Source organism: Strix aluco, chromosome 1, assembly GCF_031877795.1.
Source record: "Strix aluco isolate bStrAlu1 chromosome 1, bStrAlu1.hap1, whole genome shotgun sequence".
Lineage (NCBI taxonomy): Eukaryota > Metazoa > Chordata > Aves > Strigiformes > Strigidae > Strix > Strix aluco.
This window is the reverse complement of record NC_133931.1, coordinates 24537322-24563345: the sequence shown is the minus strand read 5'-3', so window position 1 is coordinate 24563345 and position 26024 is coordinate 24537322. Positions and strand designations below refer to the sequence as shown.

The following is a 26024-nucleotide window of genomic DNA, read 5'->3' as shown; positions in this document are numbered from 1 at the left end:
CATGACAAAATTTCCACCAAGTACTTAATTTCTTGCTCTGTAATGGAAATAGGTGGAGTGGTTTAACAAATACAGCAGTAAAACTGAGCAGAGGAGGTCAAATGCTGGCTTGCAGTGGTGCTAATGGTATGATAAAAAGCCAAAAAATACACTCAAGCCCAACAGGCAGCCTACATAAAAAATGAGGTTTGCACTCTAACACGGCAGAATTATAATTTTAAAAGAACACTTACAGGTAAAAATTAGTAGTTTGAATTGTCCAACTAAAGGTAAAGAGTGCTGAAAAAATGTTTCTGTTAAAAGGGCGGTTTCCATCCCTTATACTTTTAACAAACCAGAAAAGAAAGCATCAGGGTTTTTTGTTTGTTTGGCAGGTTGGTTGGTTTGTTTGGGGTTTTTTTGGTTGCTTTTTTTGTTTTGTTTTGCTTTTAAAGTGGAATGATCTTTTTAGTTAAAGTAGCCCTGGAATAAGTTTCAAAACCTAGGAAATGGTTTTCCTATCTCTGATAGAACACCCCCGCCCCCCAAGGCTATTGTGATAAATGATGTCACTTTCCAGCTGTAAGGGCAGGAAACTCAGAAATCCCACTTTAATCTGAAATATTTCCCCCCAAACTTATGATAACTCCCAGTATATACATGAGGTAAGATAATTCTCACCAAATGAACTTGCAGAGTGGTACTAAGCAAAACGTTTGCAGATTTTATGATCACCTCTGCATTTTCTTCATAATGAAAGTAGCTCTCATATCCAGTGAAACACAAAGGCTGCGCTTTCTTTAAAGAAATGTTTCTACATCCGATTGATATCTGTACGAACCCTTCACCAGGAATATATCTGTGCAGATATGAGAAAAGGCAGAAATCTCCTTCCACGAACTGCCACTGAACTCCCAAGCCTCATCTAGCCTTCCTGCAGCCAGGACCCTCCGAGGGCAGTGCACATGTCAGATGGCTGTGAACAAAGCTGCTGGGCCCTCTTTCAGCCCTCCCATCACTTTGCTCAGCAGAAGGGTCAGAGACCAAGCAGAAGGCTCTAAGTGTAGCTTTGTGGCGGCTGCCAGGCACCAGGACAGCTGCAGAAACTGGAGCCAGCCACAGTTCTGGGTTTCCTGCTCGAGGGAAATGTCAGTATTTCAAAAGTTCCCATGAACCAGGATTTGTTTGTTTGTGTCTTTTTTAATAGAGCAGAAATAATGACACATTTTTCCTCAAGCTGCATATGCTCACCAAAACCTCAGCAGCCACCAGCTGAAATTGTATTTTTGGTTGATTGCAGCCTGACCACCAAACTGCAGTTAGTGCCTACTGGTGCATGGGTTTGCAGCCCTGCTGCTGTTCAGCAGCACCACACGTCCCTTTGGCACTGGTGGCATCAGGACTGGCAGGCTTCACAACAAAATAAGCATGCAGGGTTATGCAGCCCAAAGGGCCGGGTCTCCCAGAGCCATGTGTTGACCTTGTCTGGGGCAGCCATCATGGTGGGTCTGGCCAGAACTGCAGCAAAGTGTAGAAGCCCATCTGGGGATCTTCAGGCTTCCAGCTATGCAACAAGGAGGCTGGACCTGATCATTGCTCAGGAGTGTGTAGTCCTTCAAGCTCCTCATGGCAGGGTTGGAAGCTGCAGAGCAACTCAGGCGAGCTCTGCCAAAGCTCCTAGGCTCTGTGCTAGGAGCTGGAGGATGGCTGGACTCACACTTCACTCTTCCAAATCAAGAGCAGTCAAACAGTTGACCTGAGGCTTTTGGGGCTCTTCCATCTCTGCCTCATGCAAGGAGCATTGAAATCCTTCAGTGCTTCTGCAGAGCTACAAATCCTAATGCTCCTAGCACTGTGAATGGGACATTTCCCACCTAAATGGGAAGACTGTCCCAAAAAGTTGATCCGAAAGTCTGAGCTTTTCTGCTGGGTAAGAAACCACTCAGGGATCTGAAGGAAGTTAATAAATAAATAAATAAATAAAGTTCATAAATCTGTAAGAGTTTTTCACATTCAGTTAAATCCAAATTGTGTAACTGGCAAACTTTAGTGAAATTCTGTTTTATCAAAACACTCATGAGCAGCTCCATTAGAAATGTGCTTTATAAGTCTTTGCAGACTGATACATGTACCCACTGAACTCAGCGAAAATACAACCATTGACTTCAATGGCACAGTTCAAGCACCTTTTCACTTCAACCAAAGAAGTGTGGTGTTGCAGCAGGGTTTCATGGAGAATTGACAAGACAAGGACAGCAGAAGACACAGGGTGGTGACAAATTCTTAATATATGCCTGCAAGGGGCAAGCTTTAGAGACAGCCTCCTGACATTTTTCAAAACTGATTCAAGTTTAACTTTATTGAAAGCTACTCGATAAAATGTTTCCCTGAGTATTGATTGTGGCAACGGTAATCAGAAGTCAAACTTCAGTGTCCCACTGAGTTCTTGCTATGCTTCTGGAAAAGGGGTAAAGTATGAAATGTTGCATATGCAAAAAGGCATAGATAATTCAAAGTTCCTGTACAGTCACAGCATATCACTGCATTTGTTTACAGAGTGCTTACAAGGTCTTAAGCTGCTCTGTTTTAAAGGACTCATTTTCACAGTCAGCCTGCTCTCCAAAAGAAAGTTTCAAAAGAGTCCACTTTCCCAGGATCTAAAGCTAATGTGCTATTTTAAAAAAAGCTACAGAATACCATTTCACATAGCATATTAATTTCAAAAAATCTGTAAATAGTCCCAGCAATAGGCATAGAAACTATGTTTCATAATCAGCTTTCTTCTTCAAAAAGAGACTACAGTAAGGATCATGTGAACAGTTTCAGTGATTCTCCTTCAGTATACTGCTTTGAAATGGCCCTAATCTAAACTAGCTGGGGAGACTGAGTGACAAGGAATTGTCAGGTAACAGACAGGAACATTAAAGTGAATAATATGTTCTTACCCAGTAGTGCTACCATCATTAACAAAACCACGATGTGTTTCACAGCCTTTCTTTTGTAAAAATAGAGGAGAATGCAGAATATTATAATTCCTAAAATCTGAAGACAAAAGGGAAGAAAGTTAGAGCTGTGAAACTATGTAATAAATGCTTCATTCAAAGTCTTTGAGATGTCACATCCGTTTTCTCTGCTCTAACAGTTCAAAGGAGAATTACTTTATTAAGTATCTTCTGCTAAAAACAAACCTTATTGCCAGTTGACTGAACTATCAATTGTCATTTATCTTTCCTATTATAGCAAAAGTTAAACTGAGCATTTCTTATTTCTTTAGTTTTTCTTTTTGCATTTCTAGCTATATTTTGTCACTGGTAGTGTTGAGAAGCCTTTTTTAATATGACAGCAAAGATACACATGTTTATTGGTAATAATTCTTACAGAAACTCTGTTTATAATTCCTATGAAGTAAAGCACTTACCTGGAGGAACAGCAGTCTCTTAGCTATGGCATTCCTAGTGTCATTCTTTGTGACATGAAAGCTTATTTTTGCTACCCTCTTTGTCTTTCTCCCCAGTCGTACTAAAAAAAATCCCCCCAAACATTGTCTTTTTGTTCAAATTTTCTGACATACATTGTAAGGAGAAAAACATTTATTTCGTGTGGTGGTTCTCAAATCACAGGTACCTGTCAGGAGCTTACCTTGAAAAGCTCAATGACACACTAGCAGAACACACTGCAGGATATCTGCAGCTGCCAAAGCAGCTTTACATACACTATGCATTGTCCAAACTTGCTCCTTCAATAACATCTGACAGCTAAATGATGACAGTTAAATTTACTGACTTGCTGTTAATGTGTCTCTTTGTAGATTCCCTTAGTAACTCTTGCCTTTTGCCATCTCAAAAGTGTGGGTAATCTCCCTCCTATCCATGTTGCCCAAATACCCCTCTATGCCTAAAGAAAACAGCAAGTGCAAGAGCCAAAAACTTCCGTGAAGCCCAGCAGACTTAGAAAAAGAGGGATAATGGACCTCTGCACTGAGAGCTGCTCAGAAGCCTGGTAGCCTTAGAGACAGCATGAAGAAAGAGAAGTTCATTTGTGCATACTGGAACGCAATCAAATGGGGGAAATAAGAGAAAATAAGATTGTCATCATTACTGAATATGGTTATTGTCATTTTTTGACAACAAAACAAGTCAAAGAAAAACCTCAAGTCTATCTCCTTGGTTTTGTCACCAACATACTATTTTATGTTTTATAATGCCACACCACTCTTAAACCAACAGTCCCATAAGGCAGCACTAGACTCAAAAATACCTGAGTGTTGTGCTGATGAAATTTCCAAACAAGTGACCGAACAGTTACTAGTGGCGGTTATATAATGTAATATAGCTGATTTCTCATTTTGGAGAGTGACTGCAGCAGGAAAGCAGTCATCAGTTACATTCAGTTACTAAACTTCTCTACCACAATCACACCTCCCCCAGTTTAGTAGTGTTCAAAAATATGAACAGAACATAATTATGCTTTAATTCATTTTTTATTTACCTTCATGCTGATCCCTTGCTCCCAAAGACAGCTGAGAGACAATTGCATTTCAGAACATTAAAAACATAAATTTGGATTTTACATCACCTTTCTTTAAAAAATGTCAAATATTTATCACAAGATTTTAAAAAAACGCAACAAAGTGGTTTTGTTTTGGGGTTTTTTGTAAAAAATATTGAATATAATAAAGCATTTTGGTGGTGGTTAAAAAAAAAAAAAGCGCATTCCCTGACTAGTCCTTGTTTAATAATCTTTGCAGTCTCTTGTGAAGTGCTGGGCTCTTCTCCCTCCAGACTGGCATGCCTCCCCACCAGCCTTGCACCCAGAGGTGAAGGCTGGGCCACCAGATACTAGAAAAGAGGCTTTTGCCTCAGTTTCACAGTAAGTAACTTGGCCAGCCTCCCCAGCTTTATTCAACAGTGTAACACTGGGTATGTCTAAATCAGGAACCAAGGCAAAAGTCATGTTAAGATCTGCAGACATGTGAGTTCATCTTGGCCTCCCTGTGGAAAACTAAAACAGGGGTTCGAGGGAACTCGGGAGGAGAAGTAAGGTAGCAGCTTCACTCTTCATACCACTGGCAAGCACATCTTAGGGCCAGAGGGGAGTATCACATTATCAGACTGCAGCTACAACAGCCTCCAAATAGCTTCAGTTGCTATTTTGACAATGAACAATTGCTAACAGAATAGAAGAAAGCTGTGCTAAATAAATGTTCCCCACATGGAAAGATACCCAGACTAAGAAAGAAGTTCCAGAGATGTCCCACGTATCCTCTTTCATGACAGTTCAGGACTGGCACACAGGATGGGATGGGACCATGGCATGAGGTGACACAACACTGTGAGATCTGCTTCTGCCCACAATGCAAACCCATCACCTCTCCCAGACCCTTGGACTGGTTTCCACAGAGTGTGCAGAAACCTATGAGACAACCCTACTGTAGGCAGCCAGCTACACCCCAGGTATTGATTCATTTTATATCCCCTAGACAACTTTAATCACAATGCCAATAGAGGGAAGCACCATCATCTGCCCTGTAACTTAGATTTCAAACAACACAAGAACAATCATCCAAAAATCAAGCCCAGGGACATTTGCTGGCTTCAAACCACTCCATCACACCATCTCTGGCATTCCACTCCCTCTTCTGCCTCACTCTGATCCCCAGAGTGACAGGTAGTACTGAGCACCACCGACCTTGACTGAACCAGGTCATCACTGTTGGCTCTGTCCATAAGTCCTCTGTCATTCCTCATCCTGTCATCAGCTCTTCTCTTGTTAAAGTTACCATAAAGCCTCACTGTGATCTCTCCATGTTTAAAAGCAAACAAACCCACCAAGAACTCACTTCTGAAAGGAAACAGCCAAGCAAAACCATCAAAAGGGCATAAAAGAGTCCCTGATGGCAGCTCTGGAAGGAGTGCACAGGTCTATGTGCTTAGCTACTTGTGCCTCCTGGGCAGCCCCAAGAGCAGCAGTGGTGTGGGGCCATAGGTGGCAGTCCTGTGGTTGAACCTGGGGAGAAAGCTGATGTTTGCTTTTCAGGCCTATTATTTAAGTTTACTCAGCTCTGTCAAGTCTCGCACACTAAGCATGAAATTCAAACAATTAGTTCTCACCTTGTGCTGCCCAGCAGCCAACCTATTCTTCCATGGTTCTTTGCCACTCGGTGACCCACCAACAGATCACCTTTAATTCCAAGGCAAAGGAGAGGCCATCACATTGAGTGACACTGCAAGCAGAGTGCCTGGCTCCTAACAGGACCTCACGCAGACAGGAACCCTTCTGGGGTGCCCCAGCTGCTGCCTACAGTTGTCTCCTGAGAATTACCCAAAATAGTGCTCGGTCTCATAGTTGATAGCCGTGGTAGTGTTAAATACAAAGTCCAGGAATGGGAAGTGCGTAGGTTATATCAGCTTCACATATTCTGATTAGAGGAATTGAAAGAAATTGACCTGCTTACGATCATTTTTGCTGTTGTAACTAATCTCTCCTGAAGTCTCCTCAAGCCAACATCTCATCAACATTTTTTTATAATCATGATGTTTTCCAAGTTTCTAAGCATTACCAGAAGGTGCCAGAACAAAATACCGCATTGTCTGCCTCAACTCTTTTTCTGGGATATACAGGAACATAGAGACCAAAGAATCAGGAGGGTCTTCTAGGCACTTTGAAGGAAAAGCAGAAATGCTTTGAACCTGATTTTATAGAGATTAAATATTAACAACCCAATACTCACTAGGCTTCTGTTTAGGGAAACCTAAGAGCTTCATCTATAATTGATGTCTTCTGTAGTGACTCAAAGTGCACATAAGCAAAAGAGAAAAAAAACAAGCTAGGATAGTCATTCTTGTTCAGACATGATTATGCTACTGCAAAGTCTCAGAAGGTGACTCAAAGTTGTCTCATGTGGGAACTAGAGGCTATTTCTGCAGAACTCTTCTGATGCCAGTGGAGTGCCACATGGGGATGGTTTATCACCCACACAGAACATTTTGTACCACTGGGGCTTTGTATTTCTCAGCAGACCACACTTCGGGGCTACTTTTAGAAAGACTGTTGGACTGCATTATACTGCTGTACTGTCTCTTTGCTATATATTTATACTGGAAACTCTGCAACTTCTGCTGCACTTTTTCATATCTCAGCAGCCAACCTGTGCTAGGCATATTACAAACATTTATGAAGAGCTAGTTCCCTGCCCAAAGAGAATGCTTACAGCAGGGTTTACTTGAACTTCCAGCAGCATACCAGGATAATCAAGCTGCTATCTCAGAGTCTCTTGAGGAGTCTTTCACTCCTCCCTCTTCTTTGGACAGACGAAGCTCAAACCAGATGAATTCAGGGAGCAGAAGGAACAAATAAAGCTTGATATGTTGTTGAGTCAACAAGATTTGCTGTGTACTTGCTCCATCCTTCCCTGCAACCCATGCTGTACATGTAGAATTGGATGCTGTCTGAGGCAGGGAAAAGAGAAAAGAGGGGAAAGAAAGTCCAGGGGTTATCTACCACCTCCTCATAATGTCTCCTAAGAACAATACAGCACAGTCTTCCTAGGCATTCAACTGTGTTCTTACTAACTTTTCCTGAAACAAAGTCAAAAAAGTCCTCAGATGGGGAAAGTCCTTTTCCAGCAACCTGTTGGTTTTAAGAAAATGTGAACAGCATATGGCACAGAAATGGTGTCACTGGGAGTGGATGGGGAGTTTTGTCCCTCCACCACCTCTACACAAATGGGTGAGATAGCAATTTAAAATCAGTGCCTAAGATGCCAGGCTGTTTTAGTATCTATATGTAGAATTGCATGGTAGAGGGGGATATTCAGTAGGAAAGGTCCTTCAGTGAGCACTGAGACCCCTGTTTGAACCCCCTCTTAAAGAAGTCCCTCTCGCTCTGCTGATTAGATGGATTTGCTGAAGCTCTTGCTGAGGCTGAAGCTACCCTTACTGAATACCCCAAAACTCTTGGGCATTGTCTTCAAAAACCTCTCTACTGCCTGACTGAAAGTGCATGTTGTGGTTTACAAAGCATGATCATTAATTTCTTCCACTGAGCTGTATCACTATCTTTCAGGAGCAGAAATGCAGAAAAATGCAGAAATGCAGAAAAAATTGAACAAGAGGACCAACATTTTTTGTGGTAGCATGTACTTTCTGCTTAATCAGTAGTCTCATGGATAATTAGATGTATGTAAAGACTGCAGGTTGGCTAAAAGATTAAGGTGCTTAAACTGTCTATTCAGTGGCTTTCTAACTGAGCTTCCTACTAGGAAAAGCCCGGGCACTAATAATCTAACCCAAGAGAGTCACTTTACTGGGAAGAAAGTAACTGTTTCTAAAACTCCTATGTTGCATCTTTTACATTCAGCTGGAGGAACAAACTTTCAGCATTCCAGAGGAAAAGAGAGAGAGAAATTCCTCCTACTCACTCTGGTCTTGTTCCTGATGCTAATTAAATACATCAAAGAAGATGTACGTATTTGAAGTTTGTATATAGATACTTTAATCAAAATGGTGGTTTTGTATCTGAATGAAAATTCAGGTTCAGATTAACCTGAGCGGCAGCAAAGCAGGCCACCTGTCCACATGACAACTCCATACAAAGCTCCTTTTGGCCAGGCTTAACAACATGGGGATAAACCAGAGTGATATGAAAGAAAAAAGCAGAACAAGAGCATACATAGCCTGATTTTTAAAAGGCCAAGTCCATCACATTCCAGAAAAGCATTGAAACTTAGATGTACATGCAGACAGTGTGGCATGAACACATCTACAGTTATTATAAGCAGTGCCAATATTTAGGTTCTCCCTCAAGTCCACCAAAATCCAAAATCTTTCCATTCTTCGTAATCCTGCACAACTGTGACTTTCCCGTGCACATAGTTTGAAAGACATATTTTGGTTCAGCATATTTTGGTTCAGCATATTTTCAGCTTGGGGACCAGGGTGATGACCCAGAATTGCTTATGAAAATCACACAATTTGTTTTCAGGACCAGTTTTTCTGCCACTAATTCATAATGCTGCAAAAAGCCCAGTAGCCCCAGTTTTTCTCATTTAAGGAGTAGTATGAACCAGATACTCACCAAATATACCAAAAAGGGCCAGCTCACTAAGTAATTCTGTACTCGTCTTGCTGTGAGCTCTTGGGGTACATTTGGAGCAAATGTCACCAGCAAGTATGTCCCTGTTACTGTCAGTGTTCCTCCTTTAAAGAAGACACATTATTTTGGTAATACAATATTTGGTAATCATGGTCATCCTTGCTCTCCAGATGATTTGGAAATAGTCTCTAGAAGAAAATTTAAGTCCATTTAATCAGATCTGGGCTTAGGTAATTGGGTTGCCTTTATCTAGTGTAATTTTTATTAAAAACTCAAAGGATTTTGGAAATATGAGAAAAGCTGTCAGTAAAGCCTGTCAGTAAAGCAGTGTTTTTTCAAATATTCTCAATTCTAATACCAAGTTCATGACAAAGGAGAATCGATCCTTTGTATTTCTCACAGGCACAAACCAGGTCACAGAAACTTACCCTAAACTGAAAGGACAAGTTGCTTATAAGGCAGACAGCTAGATCATTAACCAGTGTAAATAAACATAACTCTCCCAAAGTCAGTGTGGCCACAGAGATCTGCACCAGCTATGGACCTGCCCTGGAAACATTAGGTGCAACACATATGTTCCAGTCCAATGCTTACGTGAAGCTGTCATGAAGCCAAAATTTTGACCGCTCCCTGTTGTATTTGCAGACCTATGAACCATTTTATAAAAGGTTGATTTGCAAAAGACTGTTCAGCCATTAAGTTGCCAGGGCCCCTTTTCAAGGTCGAACTCACATTATTGTGCTTTTAATAAAAATCTGGAAGTTCTGCCTTGTGGACAGCCAACTGACAAACACAGATGTTCATCGAGGTATCAAGATATAAGTGAGCCCATCCTGAGCTCATAAACTGTATTGGATTAAGGAAGATATTAGCTAATCAATTTTTTTTCAAGTAATCTTTAAATTCTTGGCAAACCTATGAATCAGTGTGGAATACAAGGCTCAGGGATACAAAACAAAGCACATCCGGAGGGCTTTGCTGGCACTGCTATTGCACACAGTTCCTTTGGAAAAGCAGAACTGTTCTATATTTATGTGCTTGCAAAAACATCACCATATTTCCCATCATACAGCTCATTCCTATGGAATGTAGCAACATTGTTAAATCCTTCTTGCAAAGTTGAACTCACAGAAATAAAATAAATCAGTGCTGAACACTGGTTAAAGCAACACACAATGTATAAGGCCATAAGGGAAACATGATCAGTCAAGGGAGGGGGGTTTTTGAATGTAGCAGCTGAGCTGGCAAACTTGGACCCCAAACCTATATAAATATTATGTAGTAGTCCTGGAACAATACCGAGCAGATCTTTCCAAAACATTCATGAGAACAGCTGGGATGTCCTCGTTATATTATGGACAATCAAGCCTAGATGCTAGGAACCCCACAGAAATATCAGGTGCCCTGTAGCAACATCAGGTGCACTGTCCCACCCAAGATGGCTTGGTGTAAAGCCCAAACCCTGAAATATGCTTGTCTCTCATTACTACTGTGTTCAAGCTGGGCAGTTTTGATATGCAAAAAAAATCTTGGACACAGACAAAAAGATGACATGCTTTTACAGGAAAGACCATGTTTCCCAACAAAACACTTGACAACATGATTATTTGTTCTTTGGAGTGATAAAACTAATACCAAAAGGGAAGTTGTCACTTTTAATTGAGCTTAAATTTTTGTTCAGCGTTTATGCAGTAAGAAAAAAAATCTTATATTTGAATGAATAACTCAATAACTTCATTGTTTTTATTAAAATTGTGTTGTACTCATAAAGATAATACTAAATACAACCTCAGAGGCAAAAACAGACAACGAAAATAAATTTGAGCAATAAGGACACATAAGGAATGAGTTATGGTTATAAGAGCCGAGGATTTGGGAATGAAGTTTTTTCCACATGCATTGAAGATTCTCTCTCTTTTTGTCACTTCTTCTCAATTTTGAAAGTATCTGCCTCGAAACACTTGCTTGGGAGAGTGGGAGTGTGAAGGTGGGGGGCTGCGTGAGAGTTACAGCTTGCTAAGCATATGGCGACACAAATGTCCATATTAGCAAACGCTTACTTACCCAATATATCAGCAGCCCTCATGGTCTTCTTTAGGAATAAGACAGAAATAAATGCACTACCTAAAACAGAAATATAAAGGCATTTTTTATATTTGTTATAATATCAAGTGCTATAGCAAAAAGCTGCCCTCGGCCAAGTTTAAATATATCTCATGGCTGTTGTCGTTGTACCATATGATGATATAACCAGCCAGGAGTCCATTCCGGCAACCAACCAACCCTCAGTCTTTGTAAGATTTTAAACGTATCCAGCAGGCTCTTACGTGGCTGAAGAGATGAAATACCCTTCCCATCTCCCACGCAGGCACTGCTTAAACTGCTCTGATTCAGTCATGTGTGGAAGTGTCAGGAAAGCTGGGCACCGATCAGCCTTACCATTTTACTCCTCATTTTGCTACCAACTCACTACATGGACTTGCTCAAGGCAAATTGCCTCATAGAGCAATAAAACTCTGCTTCTTTAGACTTCAATATATTAGAGGCTTATAAGCAAAGTAGCAGCAGTACAATTGCAAGGAAGAAAGCCACTGCAAAAGCGTAGTATTTAGTATGAACTAAGAGAGTGGTCATGATGTCTGCAAACAAGCAGGTGGAGGAACCAACATATGTACCATACAGGAGCACTGCCCATGGTCTTCTAGAGTGACTTGTAATGAGGAAACAGACAAATGGAAGTGAGACCTGGAAATGACCTCCTCTTCCATTGACAACGCTTTCCCTTGTTCAGCTCTCGCATCTCCTCTCTGCCAGCTCCTAACCCTCCCTCTTTGGGATGTGCAGCAATGGGTGGGTGAGCAGCAGTAGTGGTCTGGTTGGGATTAGAAATCAGCAGCTCAGTGTGGACATGTGCTAGAGAGGGAAGGAGGGGACTTAAGATGGATGAGACTGTTGGCCACCTGGGAGAGACAGCTCTATTCCAGCACACAACATTACAGCATCTACCCCTAAGGAGAAGCAAAAGAGGCTGAATAGCTCCTATGTAAGAGATGAAGAAGGGCCTTTGGGAGAGGTGCATCGGTAATGTTAGATTCATTTAGAAACCTCAGAGAAAGACTCTGCCCAGGAGGGACAGTGAAGGGACACATTGAACCTAAATCATGGGATGCTGTTCCAAGAGCTCTGTTCCTGACTACAGCATGAAATTCTTGGTTTATTCTTGAAATAACAGTTCAACCTTTTTGCAACCATCTTTGCCTTAGTATCTCTATTGTTCTGATGGAAAATTTAATTTGTGGTTAGATAGTAGATGTACTCTAGATAAATCTAGAGAGGTTCATACCAAGAGGTAAACAGAGAACTGAAATTCAGCATCATGTCTGTGTTATCCAGATATAGCAGAAGTCATAAGTTTAGACTGTATCAAGAGTGATGGAGGTCTATGCAAAAGAATAAGTAATATAAAAGAATCTTCAACTAAAAAAGCCTCACTGAAAGCTGCCTGACATGGTTTTCTTTATTCAGTGTTTCAGTGACAACTTTGCTGGAGAAAGACACTGGTATCCAGGCAACACTGGTAATAGCAGAGCTACCTAGGTTTAGAAAAGAGACAGGACAAAAACCAGGAAAGAAGCAGTCAACCCAAGAGAGTGCAGAAATTAATTACTGTTCTGTCTCCCTACTGTCATAGCTCTGCCAAACCCCACCTCAGCCCACCCACCTAAGCAGTCACTGTCACAACAAAAGACCTGTTGCTTAATGAACTGATGCCTCAGGGACTTTTTTTTTTTTTTTCTTTTTTGAGTACCCCATTGTCTGGGCTCTCTGCATTCAGCGGAGATCTGGTAAACGCAATCTAGCATTCAACGCCAGTGTTGGCATCCAATTTGGGGTGAGATGAGTTATGCCCAAAATTCCACTGCCTACTTCTCTGGAGATGACAAATTGCAGCTTGGGGGGATCACAATCTCTGAGGCTGGCAGTGGGCACAGGGAGGCACTGGAACACAGCCAGATAATGAAACTTGTCACTCAGCCTGTCATCCACTTTAATAATGCATTCAAATGTGGCAAGCTCTTTCTCCAGAGATAGATAATAATGCACAAGAGATCATGAGCTTAACAGAATGTATGTATAATTAATGCTCTGTATGATGTGTAATATATAGATGAATCTAAAAATAGGAAAGGTTTTAAGAACGTATATTAGGCCATCTGGGATTGGAGGAAAAACTGAAGTAAGAGGGGAGGTGCAAAACCAAGGTGAGGAAAGCAAGACCCAGGAAAGACTGAACACAAAAGACAACTGTTCCTATGGATAAGCCACCAACAGTTTATATGTATTCAAGTGAGGAAGAAAAGCAAATGGGCTAAATCCAAGCGAAGAAGCAGAGAGCAGTTACACAGACCTGATGAGGTGCTAGAGGAGATACGTGACTGATCAGAAGTCTGGCAAACCCTGGCTATTATTCAGCTTCAGGGCTGAATTTTAAGCAAGTTACAGTAGCAGAGCCAAGAGAGCACCTTGTTACCACACAGTGGCTAACAAAGTATTTTAATTTTTTTTTTTTTTAAATTTTCTGCGTTTTAAGCTCCATAAATTTGGCTTTAAATTGTCTTTTATGTTCTTCAGTTTGGGGGGGGGGGGGGGGTTTGAACCAAGGTAAATCAAAGAAACCAAGGGCAGATCATCTTTACACAGACAGTGGCTCACTAGAAATGATGGGTCAGAGGAGGAGGGGTATGAAGGGAGCTTGTGAGCCCTAGGACTGCAGGCTGGCATTTGCTCATTTTGCCTTCTGCTGGCTTTGCAGATTTCCCTGGCCAGCAAGACAAATGGCAGGCACCAATGTGTACCTCAGGAGCCCAGTGAGAAATGCACAGCCCTCACAGATCTTCCTTCACTCCTTTGGGCTCTGGCTTACAGTCTCAGGTGTATTTAGCTGCTTAAGACATTAACTCCTCCAGAAAAGGCAGTTTAAGACAGTATGCTAGATGGCCAACACATTATCTCCACCATCCCCTCTCTGCCTGGTGGCCTCCAAGCTGACCCTGCTGTGAGCAGGAGTTTGGGTTAGGGACTTCCTGAGGTCCCTTCCAACCTAAGTTATCCTAAGACTCTGTTGAACCCTTGGCAGAAAGGTGGGCATCCAGAGGCCACAGCTAAGCCTACCAGATATATGAGTTAAAGCCCTTACTGCATCCCATATTCAGCTCCTAAAATCAGTCCTGCCAAAACCCCTGTGCTCAGCTCCCCAGACTCTACTCCTTTCCCACCCTCCCTCAGACCACAGGCGAGGTCTAACAGCAATGTTACACACTTGCACTTTCCTCGTAGCCTGCTTCCCCTTCACCATGATTTCACCCCATCACTCCAGCATGAGTCTAACTTCCTACCACCCAGCCCCAATTTTCTTTTTCCCACGCCAGGGTCCTCTTGTTTCCCCTCTGTCACAGAAGGTATGTGCCTTCTCCTCCTACACCATTATACTGATGTGGGAAATAAATCACTGAACATTATGTTCAACTCTACAGATGAATAGACTGAGGAACTTGGGCAATTGCTGTGCTGAAAAGTATTAATGCGTCTTTGCAATTGTTGTTTGCCTGTTGTTTTTTTTCTTAAAAAAAAAAAAACTATAGACAGTTCTAGAGATTGAGATCTGTGTCAGAGTGAAAAATAGTCTCTCTCTTTTTTTTTTAAATTGGTCAGTAATAGAATACAACCACACAGAAATGCAGACAAAAAAATTGTGTCAAAATATAAGCTGGCAACAGCTTGGCAACAAAACAAGCAATTTATCATTGTTCTGAAGCCTCATTGGTTTTGAACCACTGGTTTTAGCAATACAACACATGCAAAATCTAAGACCGAATTGTCAGCCTGTAAGTCATTGAAGCAAAGACTGCATCCCTGGTTGTCTGAGAAGACTTGTATCCTTTGGGTGAAACAGAATATTTTTCGCTTTTTAACTAATTATTAACTCTCTTTCAAAATGAGGCACAGGTCCTATTCTCACTGAGAGTGGTGGTGGATAGCCTGCTAGATCAAGAGAAGGGCAGAAAATCTGGGAGATGATCTGTTAAGGATTAAACATTACAGAACCAACACATCCTAATGAAATCCTTGAGTTCATTTCATGCCTCTATAGAGTCATACTTATATTAATATCCACAAATTGAGAAGTAAATAGATCCTGTAAAATACCTGTATGTATATGACAGAGCCTTTCTGAAAGCTCATGAAACTCTTCAGTCTGGAAATACAGTTAGCATTTCAAAATAAAAATATTATGACTTAGCACTACATCAAAATCATGAGAAATAAAAACTATTGGGTAAAAAATGGGAAAAAGTTTGTTCAGGAGCTTAATTGTTATGTTGAAACAATTTAATCTTCTCATACATCAGCATAAAACAGGCTGGTTTGTATTCATTATTGAATTAATATATAGTCACTATACATTGAAAGAGTATATATTCACATTATTGAATAAATATATATTCACTGCAGCATGTGAATTTCAATTTAAATTGAAAAAACGGTAGAAGTGTCCATTTTCTGCATGATATGCAATTAAGTACCTTAAGGGAAGGCTGTAATGGTGCTACACATAGCTTAGTCAGCTGCTCATTCTCTTAGGAGAGCGATCATTTATGATTATCTCCATATGTGGGTTTTCTCCAGCACAAACAGAAATAAAGAGTAGTGTGATATGTGGGTTCTGCCACTAGCAGACACTGAATGGTGAGAACCCAGCTCACAAAACAACTCCTCTGCCTCCTAGACATGAAGGCTGCAGTTAGGATTGTTTCTTGTTTGTTTCTTTAAGAAAGGGATAATACACAATAGGAGAAATTAAGATAGAAAATACATACTGATCCGTAGAGTGTATTTTCTGTATTTTGTCCAATCTAGGCTTAAAAAACTCAAATGAAGGAGTGTCCATCACTTATTTTTCCTTCCCAAAACTATATACCAAATAAGTATATTTCATTATTAAGTTGTTTTCCTGGTACTGAGGCTATTTATGAATCTCGTATTTCTACCTCTATTGTCAGGTCTTACACTAAATAATTCCTTTCATAACTGTTCATAACTTCAAATATTAGCATATCTTTTCCTCTTTTCAGTTGATGAGCTTCATGTACTATTTTAAATAGATTAGTGCTCTCCTCATAAATGCATAGATTGCTTTTACTGCTTCTGTCTTGTCCAACAGTTTTCCTATAAAACCACAAAATTTAATATCTGCCTCAAATGTTCATTCTGTTAAGCTTAATTGATTTGGTCAGGTAAAGGCATTTAAAACAGCTCAGTTTGCAGAATACTTTTGTACCCATTTCACTGGTGGTCTGGATGAAATACCAAAGAAGGAGTACTAGCCATGATTCAAACATTTGCACCTCTCCCAGTCTGTGCAACAAGAAAAACATTTCACATTGAGACCAAGCATTTACTCTGTTTTATGCAACTTAAGGGCCTGTCTCCATCTAATGAAGCAGTTTAAGCTCACCCAGTTGCTTTTGCACTAAATCTATGCACTAAATCTACTTTATGCAGACTGACCCTCAGTCTACCTTCTAAGGCAAAGAAATTCAGGACCATCCCAGTACAGAAGCACTTGGAGATGCTTTAATCCATCCCCAAACTCAAACTATTGTAGTCTGCCACACAGTCAGGAAGATCTGGAGAGATGATGAGGTAGGTAGTACTTTTGATCACTGCAACTCAAATGAACAGGAGGTTGAGGGGGGAGAGAATGGGGAGCAGGTCTTCCACAGGGGATCCAGAGGCCGCACACTAAGAGGGAGACAAGAAAAAAGGCTGAACTGATGAGGTTGCCAGTCATGAGAGGTATGTGGTTTAGCTGAAGGATAGCGTGAAAAAATTATTTTAAAATGTGCCCAAGCATTTTTATTAAGCACATTCAGAAGGAAAGGACCTGGTTTGGAGAAAGGAGTCATGCTCACAGCCTTGGAGCAGACTAAAATCTCTCTCTCTCATGCAAAGGGCTACTAGGGGGGACAGAAGGACAGGCCGCTAATGCCTGTGCACAAAGCACAAGGACAGGCAAGTCCATGTGCACTCTGCAGGAACTGACAGATAAATCACAGCTGGTTTTGAGTGCCTGTAGCACCATCTCCACGGTGGAGTCTGCATATAGACAAATGATGCCTGAGAATCAACTTGCCCTGAGACTATTAGCTTAAAACCTCCTTGATCTTATCCTGCCTACATCTCAGATATACTGTCTTGCTCAAGGTGAGGGCAGGAGCTTGAGGAAAACCAGTCTGCTGACCTACTGTGAGTTATTTTGGGGTAGACAGGGCACAGGTATGAGGAGGATGGATGCATTTAGACTTGGTGGGACCAGGGTTGCCTTCATGGCCAGAGCTCTGTGTCAGGGAGGATTAACACAAATTTGGAGAAACTTAAAGAATACCTGCATGCATAGCCAGAGTCAAACAGAGTTAGCTCTGCCCAAGACATCCGGGAACAAATTCATCACAGCTAATTGACTACTCAAACCTATTGTTAGTTTATATGATAGATATTAATGGTGCACTGAATACAAAGAAAGATACTACAGAATTTATTCAGTTGGTGTATGACCTCTTGATAGCTATCCTGCACAGTGAACATGTAACAATTCTAACATTAAATATTAGTATTGGAAAAGTGGTAGACAAAACATGAAACATTTTTCCCTGTCCTTAATGCCAATATCCTGATAAAAAAGCAAGCCAAATATCAGAGAAATTGCTCAAAAGAGAGACCATTAAGGTGAGCTTAATTCTAGAAACTGGATTATAGGACATACACACTGCAGAGAGAAGGAAGAACCCTGAAAATCCTTTTGTTACATCTTCTAGACAAGTATAAATGAAGTATTTTAGAGAATAGTCTGGTGATATTTCCCAGTTCTCATTAGTAACAGAGTTCTCAAAATCCCAAGTTCTTGGGCCACAAAGATGTTACATTACAGTGAGTAGGAGAAATCCATTTCTACTAGAGTATCTGAGAATCTTTTTCCTAAAGTACCATCAGGGACAATTTTCAAAGCCTAAAGCAATTTTTTGCCCCACAGCTATTTAGAAGGAGCACATAAAAATGCACAGGGATCTCCACAATGTCAGTCTCAGTGAGTTAAGTGTAAAACAAGTCTCTCTAGAATGATGAAAACTGCAGAAGAAATGATCTCTGATACTACTTGGCCTCTCGTCATCCCCACCCCCAAGTTATTTCTGCAGGCAAAAGCAAGACAATGAACTAAAGACCACAGCAGCCTAAAATTACCCGAGCTACATGTAAAACATGATTTTTAATTTTTAAGTATAAAAAGCTTTTTAATGATCACATCAAACATGTATTACTCCTCCACTTTTAAATTAAAAATTTACCAATTTCTCCTCTTGAAGAAAACAACTGCTGTCTTCTCCAACTATTTAAAACCCTGAACAGATGTAGAGCTTGCATCATTGCAACCACACACAGAAATACTTCCACTGTGCAAGAAGAAAAATAGAGTCTTTGTAGCTTAATTCTAAGAAAAAAAATTTAAAATCTGCTGGTGTCATGCCAATTCATGGTCTGTGGTGCCGGATTCTTTCTAAAACCAGCCATCAGAAGCACCCAGCTCAAAAGAATAAGGCACAAACTTTTCACTATTTAATTGATACCGGGTTAAGTGCAAAATGCAGTTGGATGCAGTTAAATGTGGTAGCAGAGCATAATAGATGTTGGCTCCATCTATTTTAAGACCCAGGATGCTTCCCATCTCAAAGGTCTGGAGATATATGATGGGTACAGCCCAAATCTATTCTGGAAAGAGACTCCAGTCTGCCTTATCCTCTTCCAAAACCCTGGTTTCCAAGCAAAGGAAACATTCCATGCAGACCCAGAGTGACAGAGATCTTCAGAGAATCCCCTAGATGAATGGGCATACTGCAAAGCACGTTTCCCCTCAGTACAGCATAGGTACTGAGTACCCAATGTCAGTGAGAGTGAGCTCCTACCATGTGGGATGTGCTGACACTAAATTTGAAAAAAAATTATTATCAGAACGGTGGACTTAGGGTTCAGATACACATTTGAAGTTTGTTATCAAGTGCTTAATTCCTTAATTTAAAAAAATAACTTATGAAAGACACACATTCAACAATACCTCAAAACAACTGCCAACTAGACTGTGCAAAGTCCACCCTCCACCACCTGAACCAGGTCACAACTTAATAAGAAAAATATTTATTGATCTTTTAAATTGGAAGACCTGCTGCCTAAACTATTCTTTGCCCAGTTGTTAGCAGATGATGCCCTAAGTGATGAACTCTTCTAAAATTAAAAGGATGCTCTCGCTCTCTCTCTGGCTTTAATTTCAGAAGACAGGAAAATATCTAGTGGTAGGAAGTGTTACTGGGAAGTTGTTATTGTAATTGGCTGTCTATATAATTTTTACTTTCCCTTCCTTAAGGGAATGTTTGCTAGACTAAATAAAATTTCAGATATCTCTATTGTTTGGGCTATGAAATTGTTACTGTCAGATGATATATGGGAATGGAATATAAGATATTAGCATGCTTTCTGGGGTCTTCCAGAATAAGCATTTTGGCTTGGTTAAAAAAAAAAACCAAACAGTGGATGAGAATTTTGATAAGATATAACAGTTAGGAAAATAGTTTCTTGGTATTTGTTATAAGTAAGGGGAAATGGAGAATGCAGGAAACATGCAACATTTCTTTGCATACTGCAAAGGTAAAGAAGGAATCTGTCCAGATAAAAATCAGCTCTAAATGTGGCCTCTTCTTTGTAGCAGTTTAATAACCAATGGAATTTTTTCTCTTCCCACTGCTTTTCACTTCTTCTTTCTAGTTTTATATATTTGCATTTTATTTCATTTGAGCAACAAATTAGATTGGTCAATGACCCTTTATATTCAGAGACATCTGGAAATGTCTACAACTGTTAAAGATATAACTCCAAAATCACACTGGGATATGTCATACTAATTTACATTTTCATCTCAGGTAATATCTCATTCCTTTCTCTGAGAAATCTTTCCTACAATGGTGAACTACCGTGACTTTGTATCTCATTCTCCAAAATTCTGCAATAGTTTAACATTAAAGGTTACAGTAAATTGCCTGCAGTTTCCTTCCCCCACTATCTCTTTGCTAAATTGCACACACATATGGTTGGCTGCCTCCTTCCACCACAGCTGGGCAGTCCACTGGGAAGATAATTCATCTTTTCTACCTTCCCATGCAGAATCACTCACTGCAATGTCACTTCCAAGCATGAAACTGGTAGCTAGAGACAGACCATTAAATGGTATCACTTGTCAATAGCAAGCGAATGAACTCCAGTGTATGCAGAGCTGTTGTGATATCTCAGCTGTGGGTGTCTCAGCTGTGGATATGAAGCAACTCGATTAAGGGATATAGCTGCACCCTGTATTCCTGTTTTCACAGCCTCTCTACAATTTTGCCTTGTCCACTCTTCTTTGCATTAGCACAGCATGGTAACATGTTTTAAAATGTATGTTTCTTTATCAAAGAAACAGACGTACCTGTCAATACCTTAATTGCAAAAAAAAATATGATTTAAAGAGTAAGATTATATCAAATGAGTCCTAAGGATAAGACTTCTGCTAAAGTCCAATTAATCTACACGTAAAGACACAAATGAACGACTTCAATAATGTCCATAAATAAACTAAACATTTCAGGAAATGTATAGGTCCTTTTTATCACACACTGCAGAATCAAGCAAGTTTGCTCATGTCAACATGAATCACAGTAGATGGGCAGGGGACAGGCAGCAGAAACTGCTTGGTGTGATGGTAACATAGAAAACACATTGTAGGTACTCAGGATCAGACCACAGCTCTGTGCAGTTAGCAAGATGCCAGCAGCCCCCCGCTTTGGGGGCTTGTAGAGCTGGCAGCACTGGTATAGCACTGGGTGACCAACTGGCAGGAACTAGCAGAGCACAGAGTGACACAAAAGACAGAACTACGGAAAAGGATATTAGGTAGAGGGTTTGTGTTAAACTGTCAGCTCATGTAATCATATGAATAATTTATTTTCAAACCACAACATGAACATTTTCCCCTCGTGTTCCTGCTGCAGCTGCTGCAGTATTATTCCTCTAGTCACAAACAAGCGTTGGATTAAAGTATGTACCCAAGCAAGCAATGGCAAACTATCTCACCTATGACAGATACACATCCCAGTGGAGCGACAAGAGCAATGGGTGCAAATCCATAGGCTGTGAAATTGCCCACCTCTCCAAGGCCCAGAAGGGTAATCCCGCACCACCACAGCTTGCTCATGTAGTAGGGCTTCGGCTCTGTTTGACAAGCCAGTCGGAGATGAGCGCATTTCTAGAAAATTAATTATAAAGAACAGGCATGAAAAGAAAGACTTCCATTGTGTTCTTATGTCTGACAAAAGTGGAATAATTAAGGGGGCTGTCAACTTCAAATTCCAGGTGCGTCAAGATTTTCTTTTTACACATGACTTTCGGCTTCTTGTTGCAGACACAATGCTCTGTGTTAGTTCAGCGCTGCTTCAGATGTGTGCTTTCTTAGCCATGGTGGAAATCACTAACAAATTAGATCTCTGAATAAACATGAAAAATATTAAGTGAATACTAGCTAGTCTTCCTAGCTATCATTGCACACCTCTCTTCTTCTCTCAAAGCAAAGTTTGGCAGTTGTGCTGTGAATCTGAAAACACTCAAAGGCAGGAGATGAGACAGAATCAGAACTATGGCAACAACCTGGAAGAAGGGGACCAGACAACACAGTGTCCCTGCTCCATGGTACATATGCTTGCCAGAAATGCAATTTCAAAATGAAAAAGGCAGCACTTAATCACATCTGCTGTTGAGGGGACTCTAAATGCATTAAGTAGAATTTAGGATTTGGCTACAATCTCCTGTTTGACCTTAGAAGACGATCTCAGGTAAAGCATTATTTTCAGAAAGAAAACCAGCTATAATTGTATAAACAGGTATAATATATACTCAAGTAATACTTCATCAATGTTTCTTGTTACATGCAGAAGGTATCATTGACACATGTCATAATTTTTTTCTCTCGGCCTGTACAGCAAGAACCTGTATATAACAAGATAATTTGACTTTGATCATACTGGTCTTCTGAAACAGAGTCTGAGCAATGTCCATCAGGAAGGTGTAATGATTGGGAAGGATGCAATATTAGTTCTGCAGAATATCCTTTCCTTTTTCAGATTCCTCACCAGCTTCTCTGCACATGGGTCAAAAAAGTTGGAAAGCAAATGATATGGTTATTGTAGTATAAATGGTGGTAACGCACATTTTTTTTTCTCCCTCATTTGATATTTGATTTTGGAAGTGCCCGTGCAGAGCCCCAGGGAAGTTGTAAACAATTTTCCTCGTACTCCCATTCTACTCTGTAAGCTGTGTTACAGCGTAGGGGCCAAACAGTAATATCTGTGATGATACACCATACTCTCAGTTGTTCCTCTTGTTGAGACAAAGTAGCACGTTATTGCAGCTTCATGCTGTGGAACATGTTCAGGGAATGAAATCCTAGGAAGAAGTTTAGCCGTCCAAGGAGAAAAGAGCATAAGGAAATCAAACTTCCGTGAGACACAGGCCAGGAATTCACAGTAACATCCAGGATTTTGAATGTTCTATTCTTATAAACAAACAAACGCCTGATAAAGATCCAATTGAAATTAATATCAAATAATATTCAAATCAAGAATCCAAGTTTCTGCTGAAAACCAAATAGGGCAAGTTCTTAACTGAATCCTGAGCTCTGGTTTCTCCCCAGACTCTTGTAGGAATAACTCTTGAGGGCACAATGTGATTGAAAAGATGTGCAACGGTGGGTGGGTGAGGGTGAGCTCAACGGCTCCCCTACAGCCTTCTTTCTCCAGATGTCTGCCTTCTTTGTATAATAGTGTGTGTGGATGGTATTTAGGTGGAGGCTGTTTATAATCCAGCTGAAATACATTGCAAATGGTGGGCTGTTCTTTGGCTGCCAACCAGCTAGAGGGAAGAAAGGAAGGAGAACTGACTACATGGTGGGAAAGGAAGAGAGAACAATGAAGTTTGGCCTGTCCATTTAATATGAGTGTGAAAATAAATGTTGAGATCTAGGGAAAGTCATTATTCATATTTATAAGATATTGTTACTAAATGGAGAAAAAACTATTTTAAAGGATAAATAAAAGTTTCAGTTGAAACTGTCAAATGGCAATGCAGAGCTATTGGGTTTTCCTAAACAGCATTTTCCTAAACAGCTGGAAGATAGTTCAAATCCAGTAAATGCTGTTAATGATTACAAGTCAATAGAAGTCTGCCTGCGTGCCTCAGTACATCCCCTGGCAAAGCATCCACTTTGGCACTCAGTACCCTCAGCAGACAAAGATATGAAGTCTGAACAACCTTATTATTATGGGCTAGACTGAATTTCCACTTCACCAACAAGAGTTTTTCCACTGAAACAGAGCCTGCCTAGTACTGTCACTGTCAGCAGGCTGGAAGTCATACTGGAGAGGCAGCAGTCATCTCAACCTGCCTCCCATCTCTGGCTAAACAGATTTCTTTCTATGGGATTCTCCAAATAGACATACTTAAAATAGAAGGGGATCATTGAAGAACCCTCCAGCATTAATAAAATGGGTTATTATTAATAGAAGATTTCGTATTCCATAGCTTTCTGTTTCATCGTTTACAGAAAAAGCAAGAAGTAGCTTTATATGAGGCATATAAAATTCATAAAATACAAGCTAGCAAAAATACTTTTTCTGGACAACTTACACAACAATGTCTTCTGCGCTTTAAAAACTTTTGTTAGAAAATCTAAAAATACCATGAAGTCTACCAGATACAGATTATAATGAATTATTTAACTTTCTACCGAGGATGTATTCTAATTATTAATACAGAAAGGATTTTATAAACCTCATCCTACAACCCTTTGCCATAGTTGTAAGGTCAGCACCTCCCATTGGTTTTACAATTTAAAATAATATTTACTCAGATTATTTCTTCCTAATTGGAGAAGGAAAACTAAATTGGTCAAAGTTGTTTTGGGGCCAAATATTGCAAAAAACTTTATGTCTCTATGCATTTAATTACATTAATTGCTTCATTAAGCAGTGCCTAAGACCTTGTGGTCAATTCCATTTTAGGTTTGGACACTCTGAGACAGGTTCACATGATGTCCAGTGGGACCACAAGCGGGTCACAGCTGGCCTTCTCTTATGGCACGTTACAAGGAGAAGGAGGAGTTACAAATTTTTCTTCTGTTCCCATATAAGAATCACAGCACAGAATAGGTTGAGAGCTATCATACTGCCAACAACTACAGCAGGGCACTGTTAAACTACAGTTAAAGAGAGGGAATGTCTATTAAATGCAAAAAAAAATTATATTTTGAAATTCACCATAAAAACAAATTGTAACATGTTACTTGCTAAATATAAACAACTCTGAATAAAGAGAAATCATTTCATACCTGTATATTCAAAGACACACTAATCAGAAAATTTGAAGCAGCAGCCAGTAAAACTCCCAAGAGCTGAGTCTGCAAGATCACAAAACAAATACAAAAGTATTTCTTATTAGTTTAAGAACAATATAATGGTGGTTTTCTGATAGCCCATTCTAACCCAATCAAAACCAAATTATTGCATTTTTCAGTCACTGAGTTCATGCTGCACTGAGTAAACTGATAAAAAATATCTACGTGCAGTTGACTAGGGCTTAAGTAGTAAACAACTGGGAATGGAAAGGGCATCCTAGTGCAGGAGGTGGTTTTGTTGTCCTTCAGTAGAACACCTTCTTAAATCTCATGAAAGAAAAGCCTAGACATGTCTCAGTTGAACACTACACACAGGTATTCTTCTTTTCTAAAAAGAACGGACCTGTTCTGTTACATAATCCACAAGGAAAATCAACAGCAATCAAACAGTTCATATTGGAACACAACTATCTTATGTGTTAACATATCCACTGTTTCACAGAGGAGCCAGGAACATAGCTCTGCTGACAGTTTCTTTAATGTATTGTGTTATTTCACCAAATGCTTTTCTAATCATCATGTTTAATTTTCAGTTAGATCTTCAAACTTTCTATGAAGCTGAGAAATTAAAAACATTGAAGCAGGATTCATTACTTTGGAAAGCAGCCATTTAAAGATGCCATTTCAGCAAACTCATATAACAGGTACATGGTAGAGCTCCCTGTCTACTTTCACAATGTTGTCACACTTTGCACATTGTTGTAAGTGTATTCAAGATCCATTCAAGGTCACTGGTATAGTGCTGTGAGGAGCCCCATTAGCTTGTAGAGAAGACAAACTTCAGTGAGTTTTTATAAACAAGGTCATGGTAACATAATCCACCATAACTATAGCTTGCAAGCTGTAAAGCAACATCCGATTCAATGCTTACAGCCTCAACTTTCATGACTCTTCTCCAATAAAGTCCCTGGGCACCTATGAACAGGCAGTGCCTACCAGCCACGCAGACTGTTGTCCCTCAACGTTTATAAGAACAATATGTGGTCCACCAAGCTCTGGGGGGTGGGAATTATTGTACCTGGGCTAGGAAAGAGCATCCCCAAAAGTGTGAAGAGGCAACAGCCTTATTACAAATGGATGATAATAATCTTATTTAAGAGACACGGCTGAATCCAACTGTCTCCAGCCCATGCATTTCTGCAGAGGCTTAGACTCGGAAGGAGAAGCAGACAACAGAATTGCTCTGGGTGAAATGCTTGGATGACTGCCAGGTGTCACTAAGACATGACTAACAGGTACAAGGGGATGCAGAGAGGGGAATGTAGGAGGTGAGAGGGTTCCCTTTGCTCACACACCCTCTGTGCTAAGTATTACAGCACCAGTGCCACGGCCTGTGTACAAGAAGTGTTTGATGAGAAGAATTACTCAA

General features: G+C 40.3%; 1 protein-coding gene across 1 annotated transcript in view; it reads right to left on the bottom strand.

Moving 5' to 3' along the window:
• NIPAL2 (NIPA like domain containing 2) overlaps nucleotides 1-26024 on the bottom strand; it is a 52316-nt gene that overhangs the window by 10474 nt on the left and 15818 nt on the right. Inside the window, exons 2-6 of the mRNA XM_074846890.1 lie at nucleotides 24590-24658; nucleotides 21286-21457; nucleotides 11137-11196; nucleotides 9055-9176; nucleotides 2925-3021 (exon numbers count right to left, since the gene is read on the bottom strand). Coding sequence (XP_074702991.1) covers nucleotides 2925-3021; nucleotides 9055-9176; nucleotides 11137-11196; nucleotides 21286-21457; nucleotides 24590-24658 — 520 coding nt within the window. The remainder of the gene's footprint in view (nucleotides 1-2924; nucleotides 3022-9054; nucleotides 9177-11136; nucleotides 11197-21285; nucleotides 21458-24589; nucleotides 24659-26024) is intronic.